At 36.4% G+C, this 23,501-nt stretch overlaps 1 protein-coding gene across 3 annotated transcripts in view; it reads right to left on the bottom strand.

The window, feature by feature from the left end:
- Positions 1-3,736: 3,736 nt before the first annotated feature.
- Positions 3,737-23,501, bottom strand: part of LOC150078658 (bifunctional FAD diphosphatase/FAD synthase-like) — an 84,116-nt gene continuing 64,351 nt past the window's right edge. Inside the window, exons 1-2 of one of the 3 annotated variants that reach the window (XM_090382554.1) lie at positions 20,285-20,384; positions 3,737-5,679 (exon numbers count right to left, since the gene is read on the bottom strand). In XM_090382554.1, the coding sequence (XP_090238680.1) occupies positions 3,757-5,622 (1,866 nt within the window). In that variant the 5' untranslated portion in view covers positions 5,623-5,679; positions 20,285-20,384 and the 3' untranslated portion in view covers positions 3,737-3,756. Of the gene's footprint in view, positions 5,680-20,284; positions 20,463-23,501 lie in introns of those variants that run through there. The other 2 variants (XM_090382555.1, XM_090382556.1) reach the window with 2 other exon arrangements.

Here is a 23,501-nt window from a genome sequence, read left to right as displayed (position 1 = left end):
CAACTCCTGGGAGATCTGATTGATATGTTTAAGGCCATGAATGGATTGAGTAAGCTAAATGTTAAATGGCACGCTTCCTCTTGTTGAGACTACGCACATGAGGGAGCATAAATTCAAGTTGAGGAAGGATGGTTGCAGGATAGATGTGCAGAAGTTTGCCTTCAGCCAGCAGGTGGTTGATTGTTGGAACAGACTTTCATCTGTTGTTGTGTAAATGGACAGTTTGAATAAATTCAAAGAAGAACTAAACAAATTCTTGAATAGGTGAAGTGTGTAGTTTTTTTTTGGCTGATGCTAGCTTGCTTTCTTGCATCATTGCCACTACTACTCAGCTAAGCTTTGAATTTCCCCAAGCTGTCAGCCTCTACTACCCATCAAGGCAACTTATTTCAATAATTAACAACTCACTGGCTAAAAGAAAACTTCTCCAGTCTAAACTTCTCTCCCCAACCATAATTTTTTGTTCAGTCATCTGGCCCGTAGCTCTGAAATCATAACAGTTAAAATTTCACCCTTGTTAATTTTATTTTTGCCTCAATTTTATAAACCTCAAAATAAGGAAGGATTAGAAAAATTACTAGAGAGGATATACAGATGAGGTGAGTAGGGCTTTTTTTTTTTTTCTTACTACAAAGTGTTTTCTCTTTTGAGACTGGGAATTCCCGCTTAAAGGAGTACAAGACTTAGGTAATTCAGGAGGTAGAGTGTGCACTACATTGAAGGATCTATACATTTTACAGAAAAAAGTTTTTTTTTTCTTTTCTAATACATGAGTATATTTATTAGGAAAGGATATCAACTATGAAAAGGATATACTTAAAATTAAAAATCGCTTCATCAAAGATTTTTAATTTCAAGTAGATCCTATCTTAACCATTTCTGCCTGTACAGAGATGATTACACGCATTTCTTTCAGTTGTTGGTATTGTGTGTCAACACACAATATCAACAACTGAAAGAAATGCGTGTACATTAAATAGAAGATGATTCTCATTACATGAAAATTTCTGTAATGAGAATCATCTTCTAAGGCTATAGGATGTACTTGGAAAATTCAATTTGGGAATAAAGTATTTCAACCATCTTAAGAAATTGTTTAAAAAACATCTTAATCAGTTTTACTGTACTGGTAACATCAATGATTTATCTACTGTTATGTTCATCATCCAAGCAAAATTTTGTTGCTTCATCCAAGCTATTGGCGTGCCAATGCTAGCCAGTAAATAGTAACATCTTTTTGACTTAAACTCTATTGTTAAAAATGCAATAGCTTCGCATCTGACATTTTATTATTTCCTATGCTGTACAGTCTATCACAATTTCTTTAATATCATCATATAATTTATGACATTATGCTTATGAACTGCATTCGAATATAGGAAGTTCTGAGATGAGTTCAGGTATTTGCCGTAGAGGGAGTTGGGGAAACCTTTTAACTCATCTGAGGCTCTTACTTTAGCATCACAACATGAGACTAGTATATTATGTTTGTAAACTTGAGGCACTTTTTGGTTAGTCTGCCTGTTTTAATGAAAAACTCAAGTTTCTGAGAGAAAACCTGACCAATATAAGATTTAGGATAAATTCTTTTTTTTATCAGAAGGGTGAAAATTTGAAATATGAAAACAAAAATTTAATAGTACTACAAATTTAAGTCAGTTGTTAATTAGTCCATTAACATGGATTCATAGCTTTTATCTCCTAGGCCTAATGTAGTCTAGTGTGAGAGTGCAACAGTACACTTGTTTCAGTGGAACATGATTAGGGCTGGCACGACTGCTAAATAAGTTAGACTTTGTATTCATTGTCAAAATGAATACATATAGGGATCGCTACATTTCTGCTACTTTTTTCTTTAAAAGGTAATTTTCACTTAATCTGGTTTATCCAACTCCTTGATGAGAAATATGTTTTAGCTCTTTCTTTTTTCAAAAAAAAATAAAAATAATGAAATTCTAATAGTAAATAAATAAAATACATTCTTTGATGTAATAAACAGACTTAGAGCCAAAGCACATTTCATCTCTATTTAATGCCCCAATGAAGGAGTCCCTACCCACTGGCAGCAAATTCCTGCCAATGAGGGGGGGGGGATATCCTCTGAACAGAATAATAGTCTAATTTTGGCAGTGAAATGCTATTTGCTAAATAAGATAAAAGGGTTTGTTGGATATTTGTTCAACTGTTCATAAGTTGAAAGAAGGGATAATATATTCTTAGCAGGCATTTAGTGACATTTTGTTGGTACTTTCTAAAATCCTTTCAAAACAAGGTTTACATATACTGTTTTTCTTTACTACACTTTAAATTGTTTTCTATTTTATTTTTCATAAAATAATTCTTATTCACTAAAAGAATTTAAAACTTAGTGTCATTTAAAGCTGGCTCAACTTGTACATCTACTGATTTTGTACACCACATTAGGAATTTAATCCAAATAAGTTGGTTTAAAAAAAAGAAATTTACATTACAGTATATATTAGGGCAGCGTTTCTCAAACTGTGTTCTGTGAGATGTGAACAAGTTTTCCATGAAAAATTGTAATTAATAATTAAAAAAATAAATTTTACATATTTGTAGCATACACCACTTTTGTATCGTTATAATATTTAACATTTTTTTTTTCTGGTTATTAATATACTGGTATAGACTAATAATCAAATAGACCACCGAACACTTTATTTTGGTGGGCTTTGCATAGAGAAGTATACATAGAGGTAATGACACCTACAAAAAAGTAGCAATGTGGTGATCTAGTTTGCCATTCGTATGCAATTTAGCCTGGAGTACATGGGTTTCAACCCATGAGAGGAGGAAGCGAACTGATATCATAACTAAACTCACTTCCTTATATACATTTTTTTTTTTTTTTTTTGATAATTATTAGTATTTCAAAATATTATTAAAATATGTGATCATGGATTGGTGGTTGAAAAAAGGAACTTTAAATCGAGAAGCAAAGTACTTCTAGTAGTGCAACTGTGGTCGATGAAAATGAACAATTTGTTACACTTCAAAGTGAGAATGAACAATCGCAGCCTTTTGTTCCCCAGAAATCTGAAGTGAAAAAACAGGAACCAACTAATAAAAGACCAAAACTAAAGTATAATGATAGTTATTTGAATTTTGGCTTTACATGTGTTGGAAATAAAATATTAGCAACACTTACTTTGGCTCTTGCTAAACTTGTGTTTCGTGAATAAAAAAGTTTGGGAAATGCTGTATTAGGGTGTTATAATGGAATGTTAAACTTCCAGTTTTTTTTGTTTACTTTCAGTCTTTTTCAAATTGAAATATGTTTTATTATTAGAAGACAAAATGCATGAGGCATAATTTCTTATGGGTTTAGGCAATTAACTATATAATATCGGTGTAGATATATATTATATAATATTTAGATACACCATAGTTTGCCCATATTATATATGGATAACTATATGATATCAGTGTATCTACACTGATATCATATAGTTAATTGTTTTATTATGTATCATGGCACTTTATTATGGGAAGAAAAATTATACAGTATTTGCAGTATTGTTTTATTTTTGAAACTTCATTTTTAAGAGCAGTGCCACATTGAAATTATGAATATTTAAAAGGCCAGTATGCAAAAAAATTAAGACAAACAAATTTATTTCTCTTTATAACCCATAACTTACATAAATACCAGATTTTTTTTTTTTTTTGCGACATAAAATTTGAAAGTGTTTATTATTAAACTATATTGCATCATTTCATATCTCTTTAATTTAATCACTTGACATTAATTCTCTGTACACCAACAATTCCATCAAGGCGAAGTATCTGAATAACAAGCTGTAATGTATGATATATCACAAATTCTTTTACTGTTACTGGCTCAAGTGCAGAGTAGCCAGCTGCAGGACAAAGAACCCCTTGGCTATCAAGGGTTTGTATACAATCTGATTGTAAGCCTTTTTGTAACTGTAACCATAAGTGAATAAAATTGCGTCTGCTTGCAGAAGGTGAGTTTTGATGCAATGTCAAAGGAACAATTTTTAAAGCTTCCGCAAGTATTCTGCATGTCCAGGAAAGAGATGGTGTTGTGCTTTTGGATTTTACCATTAACTGATTATATAAACATGATTCCCAACACCCACCAGCAGGATAGCATATTGCTTCTTGTTCGCTAGTAGGTAATAAATTATCATGATTCCCTTTAAATGAAAGATAAACTATTTCCTTGGACACTAAATGAGTATGCATTTTGGTTCCATCCTTTAGTGATACATTCTTTAAATTTGATCCTTGGAATTTAGAGGAACAGGCTTCATTACTATGAGGATAGTCAGAAGAATCACACAATTTGTGTAAACTGTTATTTACAATGTCTTTATGAATATTTTCAAAATTTAAACAAGTCTTAGGCTTTGTATAGCTGTCTGTGGTTAACCAATGAAAGAGAATCTTAAGAGCATTCTGGCATTCCTTGCTGTATTGTTTGCACAAGTCAGAGGTAGGACCACAAAGTACTATATGATGAGGATTCAGCCAAGAAATATGAGTCTCTATCCCAATATGTACATAGGAATGTTTACTTACTACTAATGCTGAAAGGAACTGTACTTTTCCAATATTCTCAGAAGCTGGCAATTCACTAAAATTATTTAATGGTTGTATTTTTGTAAGGGATAGCAAATAATCAACTTCTTCCTTTGGTATCATGGTAACTAGAGCTATCTGTTCTTGAATACAATGTGCCTTTATTATATCTGGCACTTTACAAGTAGAGAGAACAAATGTTATTTCATACTTCTTTAAACTGTTTATAAACTTTTGACTATGATGACAACTCCAGTGAAGCAAATTTTGAACATCTGAATTGCTGCTTAGAGAGATGACAGGGTTATTTTCAGAACACTGGCCATTATCACCTGTTATAATCACATATTTATGTTTTATGTTTCCTATTTGTTTAGGGCCAACAGTAAAATCTCTGCTGAATAAAACTCCAGGCAATATTTGTGATTCTCGCAAAGAAACTGCATTCATCTCAGTGAAAAGAATGCTGAAATTTAATATCACATGTTGTATTACTGTTGCAAAATTATCCCAACAATTTACAATATCCTTAACAAATTTGTGAATAAGGTATGTAAGTTGTGTTGATACATGGCAACTAAACTTGCTAGAAAAGAATGTCTGAAGTAGAGTATAACAAATTTCTCCTAGAGTTTTCTTGTTTTCTACATTAATTTTATAATGGCAAGAAGGAGGCTTAATCTTCAAAGTATGAAAACACTCAGGCAAAACAGAGGATATTAGGTAACAAATATCTTGATTCGAAATCTTTATATGCTGTCGATCAGATGTTTCTTTTATCCCTTTCAGTAATTGTTGGCAGAAAAACAGAAATGTCTTGCTTCCATCACCAACCCAATCATTATGAAAAATTACAGCTTGTAAAATTAATTTGGATATTGGATGACTGCAGTGAGCTGCATCAATAATAGAAGTTGTGCTGCTAGTTACTGTAGCATGTCCTAGTGAAGTCAGCAGAAGAGCATTCTGACCATTAGGGCCAAAAAGCTGCTTAATCAGTGAAACTAAGTAAGTGCAGATATGTATGGAGGAGTCTAAGGTTTCACTGAGAGACATTAGGACCAAAGAACATACACTTTCAGCTTCAGCGTTTTTCAGTTAACTTCGTCTGAGCTGAAAGAAATACAAATATCTATATTGTATATGATAAAATTTCAGAAAAATGAATAATACTAACTACAAAAAAATAAAAAAAACTAGTATTAATGTAGATAAAATTATGGAGATGAAAAAAAAAAAAAAAAAAAAAAAGAGGTTAACCTGCAGCAGTAATAGAAAAAACATAATTGTGTACTGAATGTAAATTGCATATGTACATTTAGTATTTATGCAGTTCAGCAGCTGGCAATGAATGCTTGGACTTGATAAGGAGAAAAAAATCCTATTCTAAATGAAAATGAAGAAAGACAGTATTTATTGGCAATTTTTATTTTTTTAAACAGGCATAATCTTAACACCCAAAAAGCCTGACTTTTATTCAGCAGCACACCAGTTCTTAACTATTTACTTCATTTTTGTCCAGCACTAGTTCTTTTTAATTCCTAAGAAGTCCAAAACCACTCACTGTTAATTGCTAATTACTGGCTTCTGGCTAGCTCTTTATAACTACTGTCTCATAAGCAAATTATATTTCCTCTATCATCATTGAAGATTAAAATATCATTTCATGTAATACTTCATGCCTGCTTTACCTGTATGATTTAGTTCCTATATTATGACATATAACAAATATTTTTCTATGTCTGTATGATACTAAACTGTGTTCTTGGCTAATAATTTACTGGAACCTCAGAATCTGGAATGGGAGCTAAGCCTTATAATGTAGAAGTTACTTTGTTTCTTTTATCAGAGGCAGTAAAATAAACACTTCAGTTAAATTATTAAACTGAACATCAATTAAAAGCTGAAAATTGATATTGTGAACAAAATTTGCCAAATTGTTAAGTATGGGGAGGAAGAATTAACTAAACTGCCATTCTTGGAGTCTAAAATACTGATCAAGCTGATAGGTCACATCTGTGTCAACTGCATTGAATTTTAGAAAATTCCAGGAATACTCCTCCTTCCACTGGAGCTGGTAACCCTGGGAATATCTCCAATATGCAAGGTATAAAAAAAATCACGAATCCCTATCATACTGTAGGTAACCACCAGGTGTGAACCAATGCAAGCAGGGATCAAAGAGGTGTGGCATCTGCACTACACAAAGTAATGGACAAGCCTCCAAAACTAGGTGGGAGACTAATCACTTGGTCAAAAATAACTTTTTTTGTTTAGAGAGATGAGAAAATTCCCGAGCATTGCATCTACCCATCTCTTCTATCGTTTACAGTATAAGTTGTCTTTTTAGTTTATGATGGACAGCATGGTGAGATCCAAAATTTTAACAGTACAGCTTTCAAAGGATTTCACAGATTAATCGCTTGACAGTCCACTGGATCAGCTAGTATATAATCAAGCTAGCATTGTAATCTAGCTAGTATATAATCAAGCTAGCAGCTTGTTTGCACTGCTCGAAGAATTTCATGTCGGACTATACGCCTATAGATCTTTTTTCATACTCCACTGCTTTGAATTCAGTACTGACCAAATGGTATGTTATTCTGGGATTACTGTTACCCAAATGCAGTCCTTTACATTTATCAATGCTAAACTTCAACTGCCATTTTTTAACCCATCTGCTTGGTTTATCTACATCAATATTAATAAATATTAAAAACAGTAAGGAACACAATACCAGCCCATCATCACGTTAGCCCACGAAAAATAGTGACCATTTATAACCACTCTTTACCTTCTACTAAATCATCCCTTTATCTATAATAACAACTTTCCCATAATGCCACACTGCTCCTATGCAACAAGTGTATATGTGGTGTGGTATCAAAGGCTCAAAATTAATTTTTTTATATTTAGCTGCTTTGTGACAATCTTAAATTTCTACACATCTATCTTGCAGCCATCCTTTTTTAATTTAAAAATATGTCCTCTTGTGTGTCTCATCTGAAAATGAGACAAGATACCATCGGCATTTAATTTACTTAACTCTTTTAAATGGTTTTCTGTTTAATACTAACTGTTTCAGGCATGACCCCACTTTTAAGAAATCCATGCTGTGACTGCCTTATGGCTCCACTCTTATCAAGATGATCTGCCATTACTTTTAACTCCATTATTTTTCCCTGGCACAGCAGTCAAACTTTCAGGGTCTCTGTTAGTTATTCATGTTATCCTTTGAACAACCCTTGTGAATAGGAGATACATTTGCTTATCTCCAATCTGTAAGTTTTCTTGAATCCAAGGAGGTTCTCACATTTATGGATAAAGTTTTAGCTACCTATTTTGCAGCTTCTTTTAATATAATTGGATAGTTTCCATCAGCCTATGATTTTTAATTGCAGCAGTTTCTTCCACCTTCCTTTCTGTTATATAAAATCATTTAACTCCCCCCCCCATTGGCATTCACTGATTTCTGCTAACCCCTACCTCTAAAAAATTCTTCATGAATGAAACAGATGCAAAATATTTATTCAATTAATCAGGAATCTGTACAGTCATCAATAGTTGTGCCAGTTATATCAGTAGACCAATGTGATTTACCCTTCTTTTAACATACACCAAGAATTCCTTACCACTTTTCTTCTCATGATCTGCCTAACTTTCCAAGTAACTTGATTATACGCTAGTTTGTACTTACTGTAGGACACTCCCTGAAATTTATAATCATACCAAGCATTTTTCTTCTCTGCCAATGACAATCAGTGCATCTGACAAATTTTGGTCAAAACCTTCAATAATATCTCTTAGTTGGCATCAAATGCTTAGAGGTCTCTGTGATTACCTCTCTGAATACTTTCCACTTGATTTACGTTTTTTAACATTATTAGATTTTCAGTGTATCCACTGGTTTCAGCTGGTTAAACTCTTCAGTGAAACCACTAAAGAGTTCAAAAAATGTCTGAACATTATCACCTTTTCTTGAAAACAAATACCTTTTCTTTACCCTTGACTAGCTATTTCTTTGAATAAATCTCACATCAATACACTATGAGCAGAGTCACTTAGAGGTTCCTCTACTGGAAGAATCTTAAAGCATGATGAATCACTGCTGATAACCACATCAAGAATATTGCTTTCTCTTGTTGCCAATCTAACATGTTGTAGAAAACAGACATCCAGCAAATCGAGAAATGATCTGCTACTGAAAACTGCTAACTCATGAGTTTCAATTGATATACAGAAAGTTAAAATTCCTGATAACAAGACATTCTTATTTGCTGGCCCACTATTTGCCTGTATAACTGTTTGTTATACTCTCCATAGTCATTTGGCCTATGACACTCTATTCTCATCTTTTTTTCCCAATGTTTATGTCATACCAGACTGACCCAATATTACATTAATAACCTGCATCCACTCTTCATAGTGTTTTAGAATATATGTGCTTCTTAACCAGGCAATACTTGCACCCCTGATTGAAACACATCAGTTTTGGCATTTGACAGGTGTCTGACCTTATTTTCATTTATTATTTATTTTTGAATTCTTCTTGAAGTACAGCAATGCTTGATCTTTTACTAATTTACTGTAATAATTACATGTAATTTTTCATCTTTTAAATGAAAAAGTGTTTTTTAAAATGTTATTTTCAAAACAAAACTTTTATTAATTTTATTTTGTTGAATCATAAAACTAATAGCCATTTTTATTTTCTAGTTCAAAAAGCCATTAAGTGCATAAAAATTCCAACTTACATATGTTTACATATTAATGTATTTTGTCAAATAAATAAAGAAATAAATAATAATTGAAAGAAGAAACCATTTTACATAAATAAATAATAATCAAGACAAAAAAAAAACCAAAACAAAACACATTTTGTACAACCAAAATTAAATATAAAACAGAAAGTAACTAATTTCTGTAGTACAGTGGTTCTCAACCTTTTTTGCCCCATGCACCCTTTTTACCATATGTCAGAATGTCATTCCCCCTTTCCAAGATTGATGTCATTCCTCCGTTTCCTAGATTGTCTGACTCAAAAGGTGCATTCCAAAAAAGATAAAATTTCTATGCAACAAGATTCCTTCTTCAGCGAGGAATCTGTTTGGTTCTTCACAGGCACAGAAATTCTACACAAAAGTATAATTCCTCCCCCCCCCCCCCAAATTCTACATTCTCAATATCAGAGTGATACCATATTTCTGTTATACCTACAACTGGCATTTGATCAATGTATCAAACTCAAATTTATTTAGTATACCCTTATTTATTTAGTTTATTAAATTTATTTAGTATGCTCTTATTTATTTAGTTTAAGGCGCATTTAGGGCTAGAGCCTCAAGCTGCGAACAAATTTATTTAGTTTATTAAATTTATTTAGTTGTTTGTTTGTTTGTTATTTGGTTTTTAGGAGCATTAGCAACTAAGGCCATATTGCTCCGGGATATGCGGTGGTCATTCCCTGACCTTTCCACATCCTCCGTATTTGGTGGTGACGGGCTCAAACCCCAGTCTAATCAAGAAGCGTGTGCTACGCACTGCTGCTCCTTCCCACCTGGCTACGGAGGCACCTAAATTTATTTAGTATACTGCATTAGTGTATAACCATGTAAATGTGCACCTGCTAATTCTATGTGGACTCCCATCAAAATACTACATGTCACAACAAAAACAATGCAAGAATCACTTTCACCTCTACTTATGACTGTCAGTAAAGCATTAGCCAATGAAGCAATTAATTAAGCCTTCATTCACTTGGCTCATACTGAAGCTCTTAAGCCAGTCATTAATCTAGAAATATATATTGCTGCAATAACAAGTGAATCTTCCTGAGAAAAAATGTCTCTATTGAGAAAATGATGAACCTGGAAAACGTAGGTGTCTAGCCTGGATTCTATGATCCCTGAAAAAGAATTTTGGAAGGGTGAAATCTCTCAACAAATCATTTAACCTTTTGTGTTTTGTTGCAGTTCACATATATTTTCATGCTGGGAACACTATCACCACATACTTTATATCCAAAATCTGATAACAAAACAATTGAAAGTTTCTGGAAGAGCAGATAAGGTACATATGCAATTGATCTTATAGAGTATTGGTTATATATCAAGTTTAACATCTGTTCTGTTATTTACAGTATTGGAAATATTTTTGATCATCTGATTTATTTTTTATTGCAAATAAGGTTGCACTGAGTACAGAGCCCCAAGGGACTCCTCCTCCTTGTATATAGTGAACTTGCTGAAGGAAATTCTGTATGAAATACAGTAAGTGGCCAAGGTTAAGGGAATGAAGATCTTTCAGGATACCAAAATGCCAAATGGTGTTAAAGGCCTTCCCATGTTAAGGCATATCATGAAATGTTCATTTTGTTTAAAAAAGGTTCAAATATAGTAAGTAGTTGATTGTACAGTAAGAGGATGTAGTTCTGAAATTCAGTTGGGATTTTTCGGCTAAAGCTTTAATCTTTTGAAATGATGGATCATATGCGGTTGAGTCAGAAAACTGTGAAAATACAGTCCCTAGGGCATTGGCAATCTCTGCAGGAGTAGACAGCTCCTGCCCATTCCAGCTGAAAATTGAAGAGGATAAGGATAATATAAAGCCATTTAATTGCTTTATATTTCTCCACATTATACTCGTGCCAGTATTTTTATTAACTGCAGTTGTGAATCGAACCCAAGAGTCTCATTTCGCTTTCTTCCTAATGTTGCAAGCCTTGGCTCTAAGTTTCTTGCAGTTTATAAGATTGGTGGTGGTAGGATGTTTGTGGAATTGATTCCACACAGTTTTTTTTCCTTTTTTGACATTCTTAAAACCCTCATTCTACCAATAATTTATGGTTCTATGCAGGGCCGTGTGGTAGATTTTCTCAGTATGATGCATGTCTTCGAAATGCCGCCCCTATTTTGATTTCGCTGCTTATGCTGCCCCCTTACGGTACTGCCTGATGCGGCCACCTCGCTGTATCATAGCATGGCATGGCCCTGGTTCTATGGATGCTTGACTATGATTGTGGGATGGCAGTAAATGCAGCTGCTAGAATCTGTTTTGTATTATAGTTGGCAACTGTGTCAATTGGATGAGATTCGATGATCTGATTGTCAAAAGATACATGAGCTATGTACTATCCTCAATCTCTCTTAGAAAATTTCCATATTATGCAGTTTTCTGAAGTTATGGAGTGTGATGTTTCAATTTTAGGATTAACGGATAGTGGTCACTGTTGAGTGTATTGTTCAGAGCAGTCCACCTGATACTTGGAAAGAGGATTGGAGAGCGGATAGAGATCTATTACACAGGTTGTTCCGGTTGGAAGGGGATATAAGTTGTTGAGCCAGTATTTAATATGATTAGATTTTATTATTATTATTAGCTTTATAGTGCAAGGAAGCCTGAGGTTTATGCTGCACCATGCAAAAAAAAAAAAAAAAAAAAAAACTGAACTACCCTGCGAGACAGAGAGAGAAGTAAAGGGAATTACCAAGAAAGAGAAGAATGATGATATCCAGCTCAGGATCCTGGGTGTACCAAGCTCATACTCACCAGATGTCAGTCCCATTTTGTCTGATCACTGTTGAGCGTATTGTCCAGAGCTGTCCACTCGATACAAGGAAAAAGAATTGGAGAGCAGTTAGAGATCTATTACACAGGTTGTTTCTGTTGGAAGGTGGATGTAAGTTGGTGAGCCAGTATTTAATATGGTTAAATTTTGTCTGTTGATGAGCATTTCAGAGTGTTCCTTGTCCATCTACATTTGGGAGAACTGCACAATGGATGCTGTCCATTGAAGTCACCCAATACACAGAAAAAGGGGTTGGAAATTGCAGAATAAGATAAAGTTCATGAAGGGTACAAGGATGACTGGGTGGCATATAAATTGAAACAAGTGTCAGACTAATGCCAATTGCTATTCGCACGGCAACAGCTTCAATAGCAGTTTGTAAAGGAATGCATTAACAAGGGACTTGTGAATCTACAAGTATGGCTACCCCTCTATGAGCATTATTTGTAACAGGTATGTCCTGCCAAAAGAGAGTATAAATTTTTATTGAGGGAGGCACCTGAAGTGTTAAATATGTCTCCTGTAAGCAGATTCCAATTGGATCATAATGCATAATTATCTCATGGACATCGATATTGCTGCAAAAGCTTCTGAAATTCCATTGGATGATGTTTTCATTGTTTGGATTTAAATAAAGAATCTGCATCTATCTGCTCCTTGGAAGTCTGTTTCAGGCGGTCAATTTTCATTTTCTCTCTCTTTGGAAAAATAGGTCTTGCATCTATTTCATTTTCTGAATGGATCTCCAGAATGGTTTTGGTTTCTTCTTGACTGGAAGTTTCATTTGTATCCATAAGGAAAGAGTCAGTGTGCTGTTTGCTAATGGGATCTGAGTTCTCTGTTTGAACAGGTCGTATGGGAGTTGTGTGGCAACAGGTGGTATTGTGACTGATGTGTTACTAGCTCTATTTGAAGTATGTTACTTTGAGGATTGAGATACAGAAGAGAGTAAAGATCGAGCCCATTCAGAAATAGAGATGCTTGGCAGAATTAATGTATTAGTTTGAACTGATACTGAATGAAATCTTTGAGCAGTGTTGGCATATGTATGTCTTGGCATGTTTGTTGTAATTGTTTCCTTGCCTCATATTTCCACTGATCACATGTTTTAGAGAAGGCTGGTTGCCTTTACAGTTTGGGCAAAGTGAAGACTGTGATTTACAATCAGTTTGGGTATATTGCAACACCTCGACAGACCATTTAAGAGTAACTGAATTTCTGACACTTAAAACATCTTACTGGGTTTGGAATATATGGGTGAATGTGGCGGTTCAAATACCTGGCTGTCACCAATGAAGGTAGGTTTGGTGAACTAAACGTAGTTTGGAGAACTAAATTTTGTCTTTTGATAAGCATTTCAATGAGTTTTCCTTGTCCATCTGCATTGGGAGAACTGCACAATGGATACTGTCCATTGAAGTCACCCAACTGAAGTCAGATATGAAGCAATGCAGACAGGCTGCCAGGGCAGGTCATGGGGGTTTTGTCAATGATATATAGGAATTTTTCTACAGGGAAAAGGAGGTGATTGTGCCTCTGTATAAGGCAATGATCAGGCCACACCTTGAGTACTGTGTACAGGTCTGGAGGCCTCATTTTAGGAAGGATGTCGATTTGCTTGAGCGTGTACAGAGAAGGGCAACAAGATTGGTGAGGGGAATGAAGGGATCCTCTTACTAAGAGAGGCTTAAGTTCTGCAAATTGCAGTGCCTGGAGACTAGGCACCTGCGCGATGATCTGATTGAAGGGTATAAGGCCTTGAATGGGTTGAGCACGCTGAATTCTGATGGGATCCTTCCACTTGTTCAGATTATGAACATAAGGGGGCATAAATTCAAATTAAGAAAAGACAGATGTAGAATAGATATGCAGAAATTTGGCTTTAGCCAGCGGGTGGTTAATTGCTGAAACAAACTTCCATCTGTCGTGGAAGTTGATAGGTTGAATAAATTTAAGGAGGAACTGGATAGGCATTTGGAGGGAATGGTGTGATTTTTTTTTTTTTTTGGCTGATGCTGCATAAGTTCATACACTTGCTTTCTTGCATCACATTCCACTACTACTACTACTAATACACAGAAAGGGTTGATTGATTGATTTAGACTTTATTGGCGCATTAGCATCTAAGGCTATAATGTGCCAAGACCACACAGAAAGGGGTTGGAAACTGCAGAATAAGATAAAGTTCATAAAGGGTACAAGGATGACTAGGTGGCAGATAAATTGAAACAAGTGTCAGACTAATGCCAATTGCTATTCGCATGGCAATAACTTCAATAGCAGTTTATAAAGGAATGCATTTACAAGGAACTTGTGAATCTACAAGTATGGCTATCCCTCTATGAGCATTATTTGTAACAGGTGTGTCCTGCCAAAAGAGAGTATAAATTTTTATTGAGGGAGGCACTGAAGTGTTAAATATGTCTCCTGTAAGCAGATTCCAATTGGATCATGATGCATAATTATCTCGAGGACATCAATATTGCTGCGAGTTGGAATAAGTTCGCCCTCTTTCTTCAGCATAATTCTCTTCGCTCATGTGACCTTTTGATCCTGAAATTTGTTGAAATTTCTTCCTCGGAGACATTCATTATGTCCTATTCTGAGATGACACCTTTGGAGGTATTTGGGTGTAGCATGTAGTGACGCCTTAATTGGAATTCCACTGAATGTGATGAGTGTGAGAAGGGACTCAGAGTGTTTGGAACTGGTGGTCTCAACCAGTAATTTGCCAGATTTAAGGCATCACACCATTCTTGGGGATCCTGCTACATTTTCCAGACATTTCTATATGAGAAATGGTGATAGATTGCCTATGGCCTGGTTCATTAAGAAATGCAGAATCAGGAAACTTGGACGTTCTACTCAGGAAGTATCCGCCTTCAGTCTCTTTTGATTGGTTGCGTTATCATTGGGTTGGTGCAAATCAACTAAATCTGGATTTGCTGTCTGAATCAGGGGGAAAGTAGTCACAATCCATGTTTTGCTCCTTTTGGTCATGGGGTTTTGCTTTACCAGCCAGGTTTCCAGCCCCACCAAGGAGAGGCAGGTACAGTGCTACAAGGTGACAAAGCAGCTGAGTTAATTTTTTACTACTTGTTAAATTGTTTGACATAAGCACTGCAAAACCAAAAATAAGAGTAGGAGTGTGTTATAGGCCTAATGACTTGAATGAGTACAATGAACAATTGTACAGAGAAATAGAGTGGGCTAGTAAATCGGAATGTCTTATTATGGGGGATTTTAACTTCCCAGATATTGACTGGAACTTGTGGGTTGGTCACTCACACACTAGTCAGACTTTGGTGGATTTATTGGATGATTGTTTTCTGCAGCAGCATGTTCGAGAGGCAACCAGAGAAAGTAATACTCTTGATCTGGTTATCAGCAGTGATCATTCATGTATTAGGAATTTGCAGATAAAAGAACCACTAGGTGGTTCTTTTATCTGTAAATTAAAGTTTGCAGATAAAAGAACCACCTAGTGGTTCTTTTATCTGCAAACCACTAGGTGGCAGTGATCACAGTGTACTGACGTGGGATTTACTTAAAAATTTAATTACCATCAGGGGTAAAGAAAAGGGTTTTTGCTTCCGTAAAGGCGAGTACAGTGGTCTCCGACAGTTTTTAAATTCTGTACAGTGGGATCAACTGACGACGTTACCAACAGTAAATTCTAAGTGGGAAGCATTCAAGGAATTAATCGTGGAAGCTACTAAAAGGTTCATACCTATTAAGAAATATTGTTCAAGGTTTAGGCCTAAATGGTTGTCAAATGAACTAATGAGACTCGTAACAGAGAAGAAAAATGCATGGGATGCATATAAATTATCAAGCGACTCGGAAGCTTATGGCAGATATAAGTTAATCTGTAATCAGGTCACAAAGGAGGTTCGGCAGGCGAAGGCAGATTACGCGAAATCCTTGGCAAAAGATGCTAAGAAAAACAGCAAGGATTTCTTTACTTATATAAACTCTAAAAGGAAGGGGATGAATCTGATTGGTCCACTTGACATCGATGGTTTGACTGTTGATGATCCTGCTCAGATAGCAAACAAACTGAATGAGTATTTTGCATCTACATTCACAGGTGAGGAATTATTAAGGTTTGAAAATGACAGAAGTTTATCAAATTGTAGCAGGATACTTAATGATTTTGTAATAGCTGAAAGCAGAGTGGAGGAGAAATTGTTGAAGTTAAACATAAGAAAAGCACCTGGGGTGGATGGGATCTATCCAGTTATATTAAAGGAGGCGGCAAAACATCTAAGCAAACCCTTAGTCATAATTATGAGAGCATCCTTGGACTCAGGGGAGGTTCCCACGGACTGGAGATGTGCAAATGTATCCCCAATTCACAAAGGGGGATTGAAGAGTGACACGAGTAATTACAGACCAGTTAATTTAACTTCTGGAGTCACTGGTTAAAGATGCATTGCAGGATCATCTAGACAAGACTGCAGCAATAATTCGGACACAGCATGGGTTTGTTAAGGGAAAGTCTTGTCTGACAAATTTGATAGGATATTATGATGTGGTTACAAAGGAACTGGATGCAAAAAGTAATTTTGATATCATATATTTGGATTTCAGGAAAGCTTTTGACACTGTTGCGCATGGAAGACTATTGTACAAATTGGAGCAGAATGGTATTAAGGGTAAGTTGCTACAATGGATAAAAGGATGGTTAAGTGGGAGAAGACAGAGGGTGGTAATCAATGGGTGCTGCTCTTCTTGGACTAATGTTATTAGTGGGGTCCCACAGGGTTCGGTGTTAAGTCCACTGTTGTTTTGTATATTTATCAATGATATTGATGAAGGTATATCAGGCTTAATGTCGAAGTTTGCAGATGATACAAAGGTTGGTAGGGTTGTTAATGACAGTAATGGCAGTGTGCTACTGCAACAGGATCTGGATAATTTGTGCAGATGGGCTAAGAAGTGGCAACTGAAGTTTAACCTTGACAAATGCAAAGTACTGCATATGGGTAGAAGTAACCCCAGAGAAACGTACCAACTGTGTGGTACTACACTTAAGGTGGTAGAAAATGAAAAAGACCTGGGAGTAATTGTGCAGGCAGATATGAAGTTTTCTGAGCAATGCAGACAGGCTGCCAGGGCAGGTCATGGGATTTTGTCAATGATATATAGGAATTTTGCTAGCAGGGAAAAGGAGGTGATTATCCCTCTGTATAAGGCAATGGTCAGGCCACACCTTGAGTACTGCGTACAGGTCTGGAGGCCTCATTTTAGGAAGGATGTAGATTTACTTGAGCGTGTACAGAGAAGGGCAACAAGATTGGTGAGGGGAATGAAGGGATCCTCTTATCAAGAGAGGCTTAAGTTCTGCAAACTGCAGTGGCTGGAGACTAGGCACCTGCACAGTGATCTGATTGAGGTGTATAAGGCCTTGAATGGGTTGAGCATGCTGAATTCTGATGGGATCCTTCCACGTGTTCAGATTACGAACCTAAGGGGGCATAAATTCAAATTAAGAAAAAACAGATGTAGAATAGATGTGCGGAAATTTGCCTTTAGCCAGCGGGTGGTTAATTCCTGGAACAAACTTCCATCTGTCATTGTGGAAGTTGATAGGTTGAATAAATTTAAGGAGGAACTGGACAGGCATTTGGAGGGAATGGTGTGATTTTTTTTTTTTTGGCTGATGCTCCATAAGCTCATACACTTGCTTTCTTGCATCACATGCCACCACCACTACTACTACTACTACTACTTCTAGAAAAAGAAACAGAAAGGTGGCTTCCCTTTCTGGGCCTCTGCCTACTTCCTGTGGCATGAAAGAGCTACTCTGATATACAAATCAAGAAAATGGTTGTTGAAACAAAAATAGAATCTGTTTACTGATATATTCTTTAGAGAAAATGCTTTCAGAAATGCCCTGGAATTGCTTGGCTATGGAACACTTGGCACTTGGGCCGCCAATCAGAATATTAACCATTATGTAATGGGCTAAGTGACAGTTATATATTTAGCATTAGTAGAGGCATATGATGCAAGAAAGCAAGCTTATATAGCATCAGCCAAAAAAACCCTGTTTCACCAATCCATTCACTCCAAAAGTTTGTCTAGATCGGCCTTGAATTTATTTGAGCTGTCAACTTCCACAACGGCAGATGGAAGTTTGTTCCAGCAATAAACCATTTTTTTGCTTTTAGCAGAGACAGACCAGCAATCAACCATAATTTGCTTTTAGCCAAGACATACTAGGTGGCTAAAAGCAAATCTTGGCTAAAAGCAAATTTCCGCAGATCTATTCTACAACTGTCTTTCCTTAATTTGAATTTCGCCCCCTCAGGTGCAGAATCTGAGCAAGAATATCATCAGTATTGGGAAGCTCAATAATTCTGATGGGATTTCATTTGAGCTTGTAGTGATATTTCATTTGAACAAAGAAAGCTCCAGGTCCTGATGGTATTTCTCCAAATGTTCTCAAAACCTGTGCTCCTGAACTTACTCCTGTTCTTTGCCGCCTTTTTTCACTTTCTTATTCCAAAGGTGTTTTTTCTTCTGCTTGGAAATTTGCTCATATCCAGCCAGTTCCTAAAAAGGGTGACAAATCCCTCCCATCCAATTATCATCCCACTGCAATTACTTCTACTCTTTCTACAGTACTGGAGAAATCAATTAACCACCAACTCTTAAAACTACCTAGAAACCTTCCGTCTGATCAATAATCACCAGTATGGATTCAGTCAGTGTCGATCCACTGGTGATATTCTGGCTTATGTTACCCATTTATGGACTAATTCGATGGAAAAGTTCGGTGAAACACAAGCAGTTGCTCTTGACATCTCAAAGGCTTTCGATTGTGTTTGGCATAAAGGTCTTCTAAACAAGCTTCCATCTTATGGTTTGCCAACTGTTTTCTTTCTGATCACTCACAGAGAGTGATGGTAGATGGCTCTCTGTCTTCTAACTTCTCCACTAATGCCAATGTCCCCCAAGGTTCAGTTCTTTCCCCCACTCTTTTCCTCTTGTATATTAATGACCTTCTTCCATTGACTGGAAATCCTATCCATAGTTTTGCCGATGATAGCACATTGCATTCCACTTTCCATTTTAAGAAACCTTGTTCTGCTCAATCAGCTTCAACTTCTTGAAAATCTGCTACCAATTCCTTAAATGCTGATCTCCAGGTAATTCTCCAGTCGGGCAAAGACAACTTAGTTGATTTCAATCCTTCTAGAACTCAGTCTTGTTTTATATCTTGCAAAAAGGATTCTTCTGTTCCTATGCTTATCTTTGGTGACAATCCGATTTCTAGGCAAAATGATATCTCTCTTTTGGGGATTACCCTGACTACTAATCTCTCTCTTGTCACAAGCACATTACAAATATTGCTTCCTCTGCATCTAAAAAACTTGGTTTTCTCCTCTTCTGCTCTCAGCATTACTTTTCTTCCAAACAGCTGTTCACTCTGTACAAACCGCAAATCTACCCAGCCATGGAATATTGTTCCCACATCTGGGGTGGTGCCCCCAAAACCTCTCTCAGGCTTCTTGATTCCGTTCAGAAGAGGGCAGTTAGGTTAATTAATGATTCATCTCTAATAGAGTCTCTCCACTTGCTGTCTCATAGACATACTGTTTCTGCTGCATGCCTCTTCTACAGATACTTCCATGGGCACTGTTCTTCTGAATTGGCTTCTATAATTCCCGATCTCTCTTTCAAAACAGTCCGAACACTTGCCGCCAACAGCCATTTACTGTCCAACTTCAAACTCACAGAACCAAATTTTCATCTTCCTCGTTTATTCATTCAACTGCTGTTTTCTGGAACAACCTTCCTTCGTACGTATTTCCTGAAAATTACAGTCTTCAGAAGTTCAAGTCTAATGTCAACAAATATTTCCTTTCGTCTTCTCAACCTCCAACCCAAGGACGGTACTAAGTACTATAGGTTCCAATACCTCTCTTGTTTAGGGTTTACATAAATAAAAAAAAAAAAAGAACGCTACAAGCTTATATTGAAATCATCTTTAATTAACTAGTAAATGAATAACTAGTTAACATGCAATGAAGTGTATCTTAATGTGACTATTACTTTTGTTAATATGCTCTTTCATTTATATATTCAAAAATTTTGATCTCAGTGATCCGAACTGTTTTTATTAATTATTCATTAACCTACCTGATTTTTTAATTATTATTTCAAAAGTAACGTGTCTGATGTTTAAAACCGGCCATTTCTTTCTTCATTAGGATTTTTTAATAAATATGCTGGTTTATAGAAAACAGTGCCGTCTTCAGTAGTATACTTCAACAAAGGATTTGGCTGGGTATTTTTTCTGCTTCCCACTGATGTATACCTACAAATCAAAACAAATTTTATTTCTCAATTTCTTAAATACACTACATGATTAGAATTTAACCATGTAGTGTATTACTCAAAATAGCAATATTTATCAGTAAATGTGGAAATTTTGGCTTTTTATATTACATGAGAAAGATGCACAAAATTTAAAATGAACACTATAAAAAGCAAATTTCTACTCTAGGTGTTGTTATTTTAATCTCCCATTATAAGACATTCTGAATGTTAACATATCTTGTTTCTGACAGGAGAAAGCAATACTCTTGATCTGATTATCAGCAGTGACCCTTCTTGCATTAAGAGCCTTAAGATAAATAAAAAACAGAGCTATGACACTCAACGAGTTCTATATTTGTATAACATATAGAAATAAACAGGAATTTACCTCAATGCTTTTTTTGTAGAATACTTCAACATGATTCACTCCTGATTCAATTGAACGCAAAACTATTTTCTATGGCTTCCTTCCCTTAAAGACATATGAATGGTCCGACATATCTGTGATTGAGAGCTAAGGTCCTCCAACCTGACCACCAACACACAACTCTGAGTGCCAGAAGACATTATGTCTGATAATAAAATCATTAAAATGATTGTGGTGTATAAATTTAAAATAGATTTTGAACAACTTGGGAAACATGCTTTGTAAAAAGGATAGGTGGAATAGGACCAGGGTATGTCTGCCAGGGGCAAAAGTTGATGACGTTGTAGAGCGGATATCATCTTTTAAGGGCACAAAAGGTGATATAGTTGTACACGTTGGCACTAATGACATTAAGAGTAGGAGACCGGCGGAATTACTTGACAAGTACAGGTCACTGATGAAAAAAAGCCGTGAATTAGGGTTGACATTGAAAGTGTCTGCAATTCTGCCCAGACACGATAGGAGGGAGTATATGATGAGAGCCCTGTCAATCAATTCGGCCCTGGAAAGATTGTGCAGGGCTCAAGGGGTAGAATTTTTTTCAGCCTGGTCTGTACTTGTTAACAGGAGAGACTGCTTCTACAGGGATGGGATACACTTAAATAGAAAGGGTGCAAGAATGTTTGCTGATGCTATCGAGGCAATGTTAGGTGGGTCGGAAAACTGCTAGATTGGGGGGATACAAGGACTAATAGATTAACAGTAGCCACTGGCAGAGGTGAAAGTGATTCTTGCACTGCTTCTACTGGAATGAGCCGCAGCCTGGAAAATAAGATGCAGGATATTTCAGAGACTGCTGGGAATCATTGGGGTACAAGTAAACACATGGGTTGTGTTAGGGTAGCTAAGAAAAAGAACAGGTGCATGTATACTTGTGTGTACACCAATGCTAGGAGTTTAGTAAATAAATTTGATGAATTTGAGGTATTGCTCAAAACATCAAAGGCAGATATTGTGGGGATTTCAGAGACGTGGTGTCACACAGATATAAGAAATGCAGAACTGGAATTTGGGGAGTACAATGTCTACAGAAAGGATAGACAGGATAGGAAGGGAGGAGGGGTTATGCTATTAGTTAAAAAACACATAAAATCCAAGGAAGTGAAGCCAGTCGACATCGCTGGACAGTGCAGTGTCGAGTCAGTTTGGTGTGACATAAGCATTGGGAGATCAAAATTGAGAGTAGGAGTGTGCTATAGGCCTAATGACTCTGATGAGTATAATAAGAAACTGTTCGGAGAAATAGAGTGGGCCAGTAAATCAGAGAGTCTTATAATGGGGGATTTTAATTTCCCAGATATTGACTGGAATTTGGGGGCTGGTCACTCACACAGTAGCAAGGCTTTTGTGGATTTATTGGATGATTGTTTTCTACATCAGCATGTTCGGGAGGCAACTAGAGGGAGTAATACTCTTGATTTGATTATCAGTAGTGATTCTTCATGCATTAAGAATCTGCAGATAAATGAACCACTTGGTGGCAGTGATCACAGTGTGCTGAAGTGGGAGTTACTCAAAGAGGTAACTACCATTAGGGGTAAAGGGAAGGGGTATTGCTTTCGTAAAGGCGACTACAATGGACTGAGACAGTATTTAAATTCTATACAGTGGGATCAACTGATGATATTGCCAACAGCAAATTCAAAATGGGAAGCATTCAAAGAACTTATCGTGGAAGCTACTAGGCTTTACATACCAACTAAGAAATATTGTTCAAGGTTTAGGCCTAAATGGTTGTCAGATGAACTAATGAGGCATATGGCAGAGAAGAAAAATGCATGGGATACATACAAATTAACACGTGACACGGACGCCTATGATAGATACAAGTTGATCTGTAACCAAGTTACAAAGGAGGTTAGGCAGGCGAAGGCAGATTACGAGAGATCCTTGGCAAGGGATGCGAAGAAAAACAGCAAAGAGTTCTTTACTTATGTAAACTCTAGAAGGAAGGGGATGAATCAGATTGGTCCACTTGAGATCGATGGGTCAACTGTTGATGACCCTGCTCGGGTAGCTAACAAACTAAATGAATATTTTGCATCGACATTCACACATGAGGAGTTATTCAGCGAGGGGAATGCCAGAGGTGTATTCAACTCTAGCAGTAAGCTAGAGAATCTTGTAATAACTGAGAGCAAAGTGGAGGAGAAATTGTTGAAGATAAACACAAGAAAGGCACCTGGGGTGGATGGGATCTATCCAGTTATATTAAAGGAGGCAGCAAAGGAGGTAAGCAAACCCTTAGCCATAATTATGAGAGCTTCCTTGGACTCAGGGGAGGTACCCATTGACTGGAGATGTGCAAATGTGACCCCAATTCACAAAGGGGGATCAAAGGCTGACACAAGTAATTATAGACCTGTGAGTTTAACTTCTGTTCCCGGAAAATTAATGGAGGCACTGGTGAAAGAAGCACTGCAGGATCATCTAGACAAGACTTCAGTTATAGCTAGGACACAGCATGGTTTTGTTAAGGGCAGGTCTTGCCTGACCAATTTGATTGGATACTATGATGCAGTCACAAAAGAACTGGATGCAGGGAATAACTTTGATATTATATACTTGGATCTTAGAAAGGCTTTTGATACTGTTGCACATGGAAGACTG

This window comes from Mastigoproctus giganteus, chromosome 10 (genome assembly GCF_048544385.1).
Source record: "Mastigoproctus giganteus isolate SK-2022 chromosome 10, ASM4854438v1, whole genome shotgun sequence".
NCBI lineage: Eukaryota > Metazoa > Arthropoda > Arachnida > Uropygi > Thelyphonidae > Mastigoproctus > Mastigoproctus giganteus.
The sequence above is the reverse complement of the archived record's forward strand: the minus strand, read 5'-3'. Positions and strand labels throughout refer to the sequence as shown.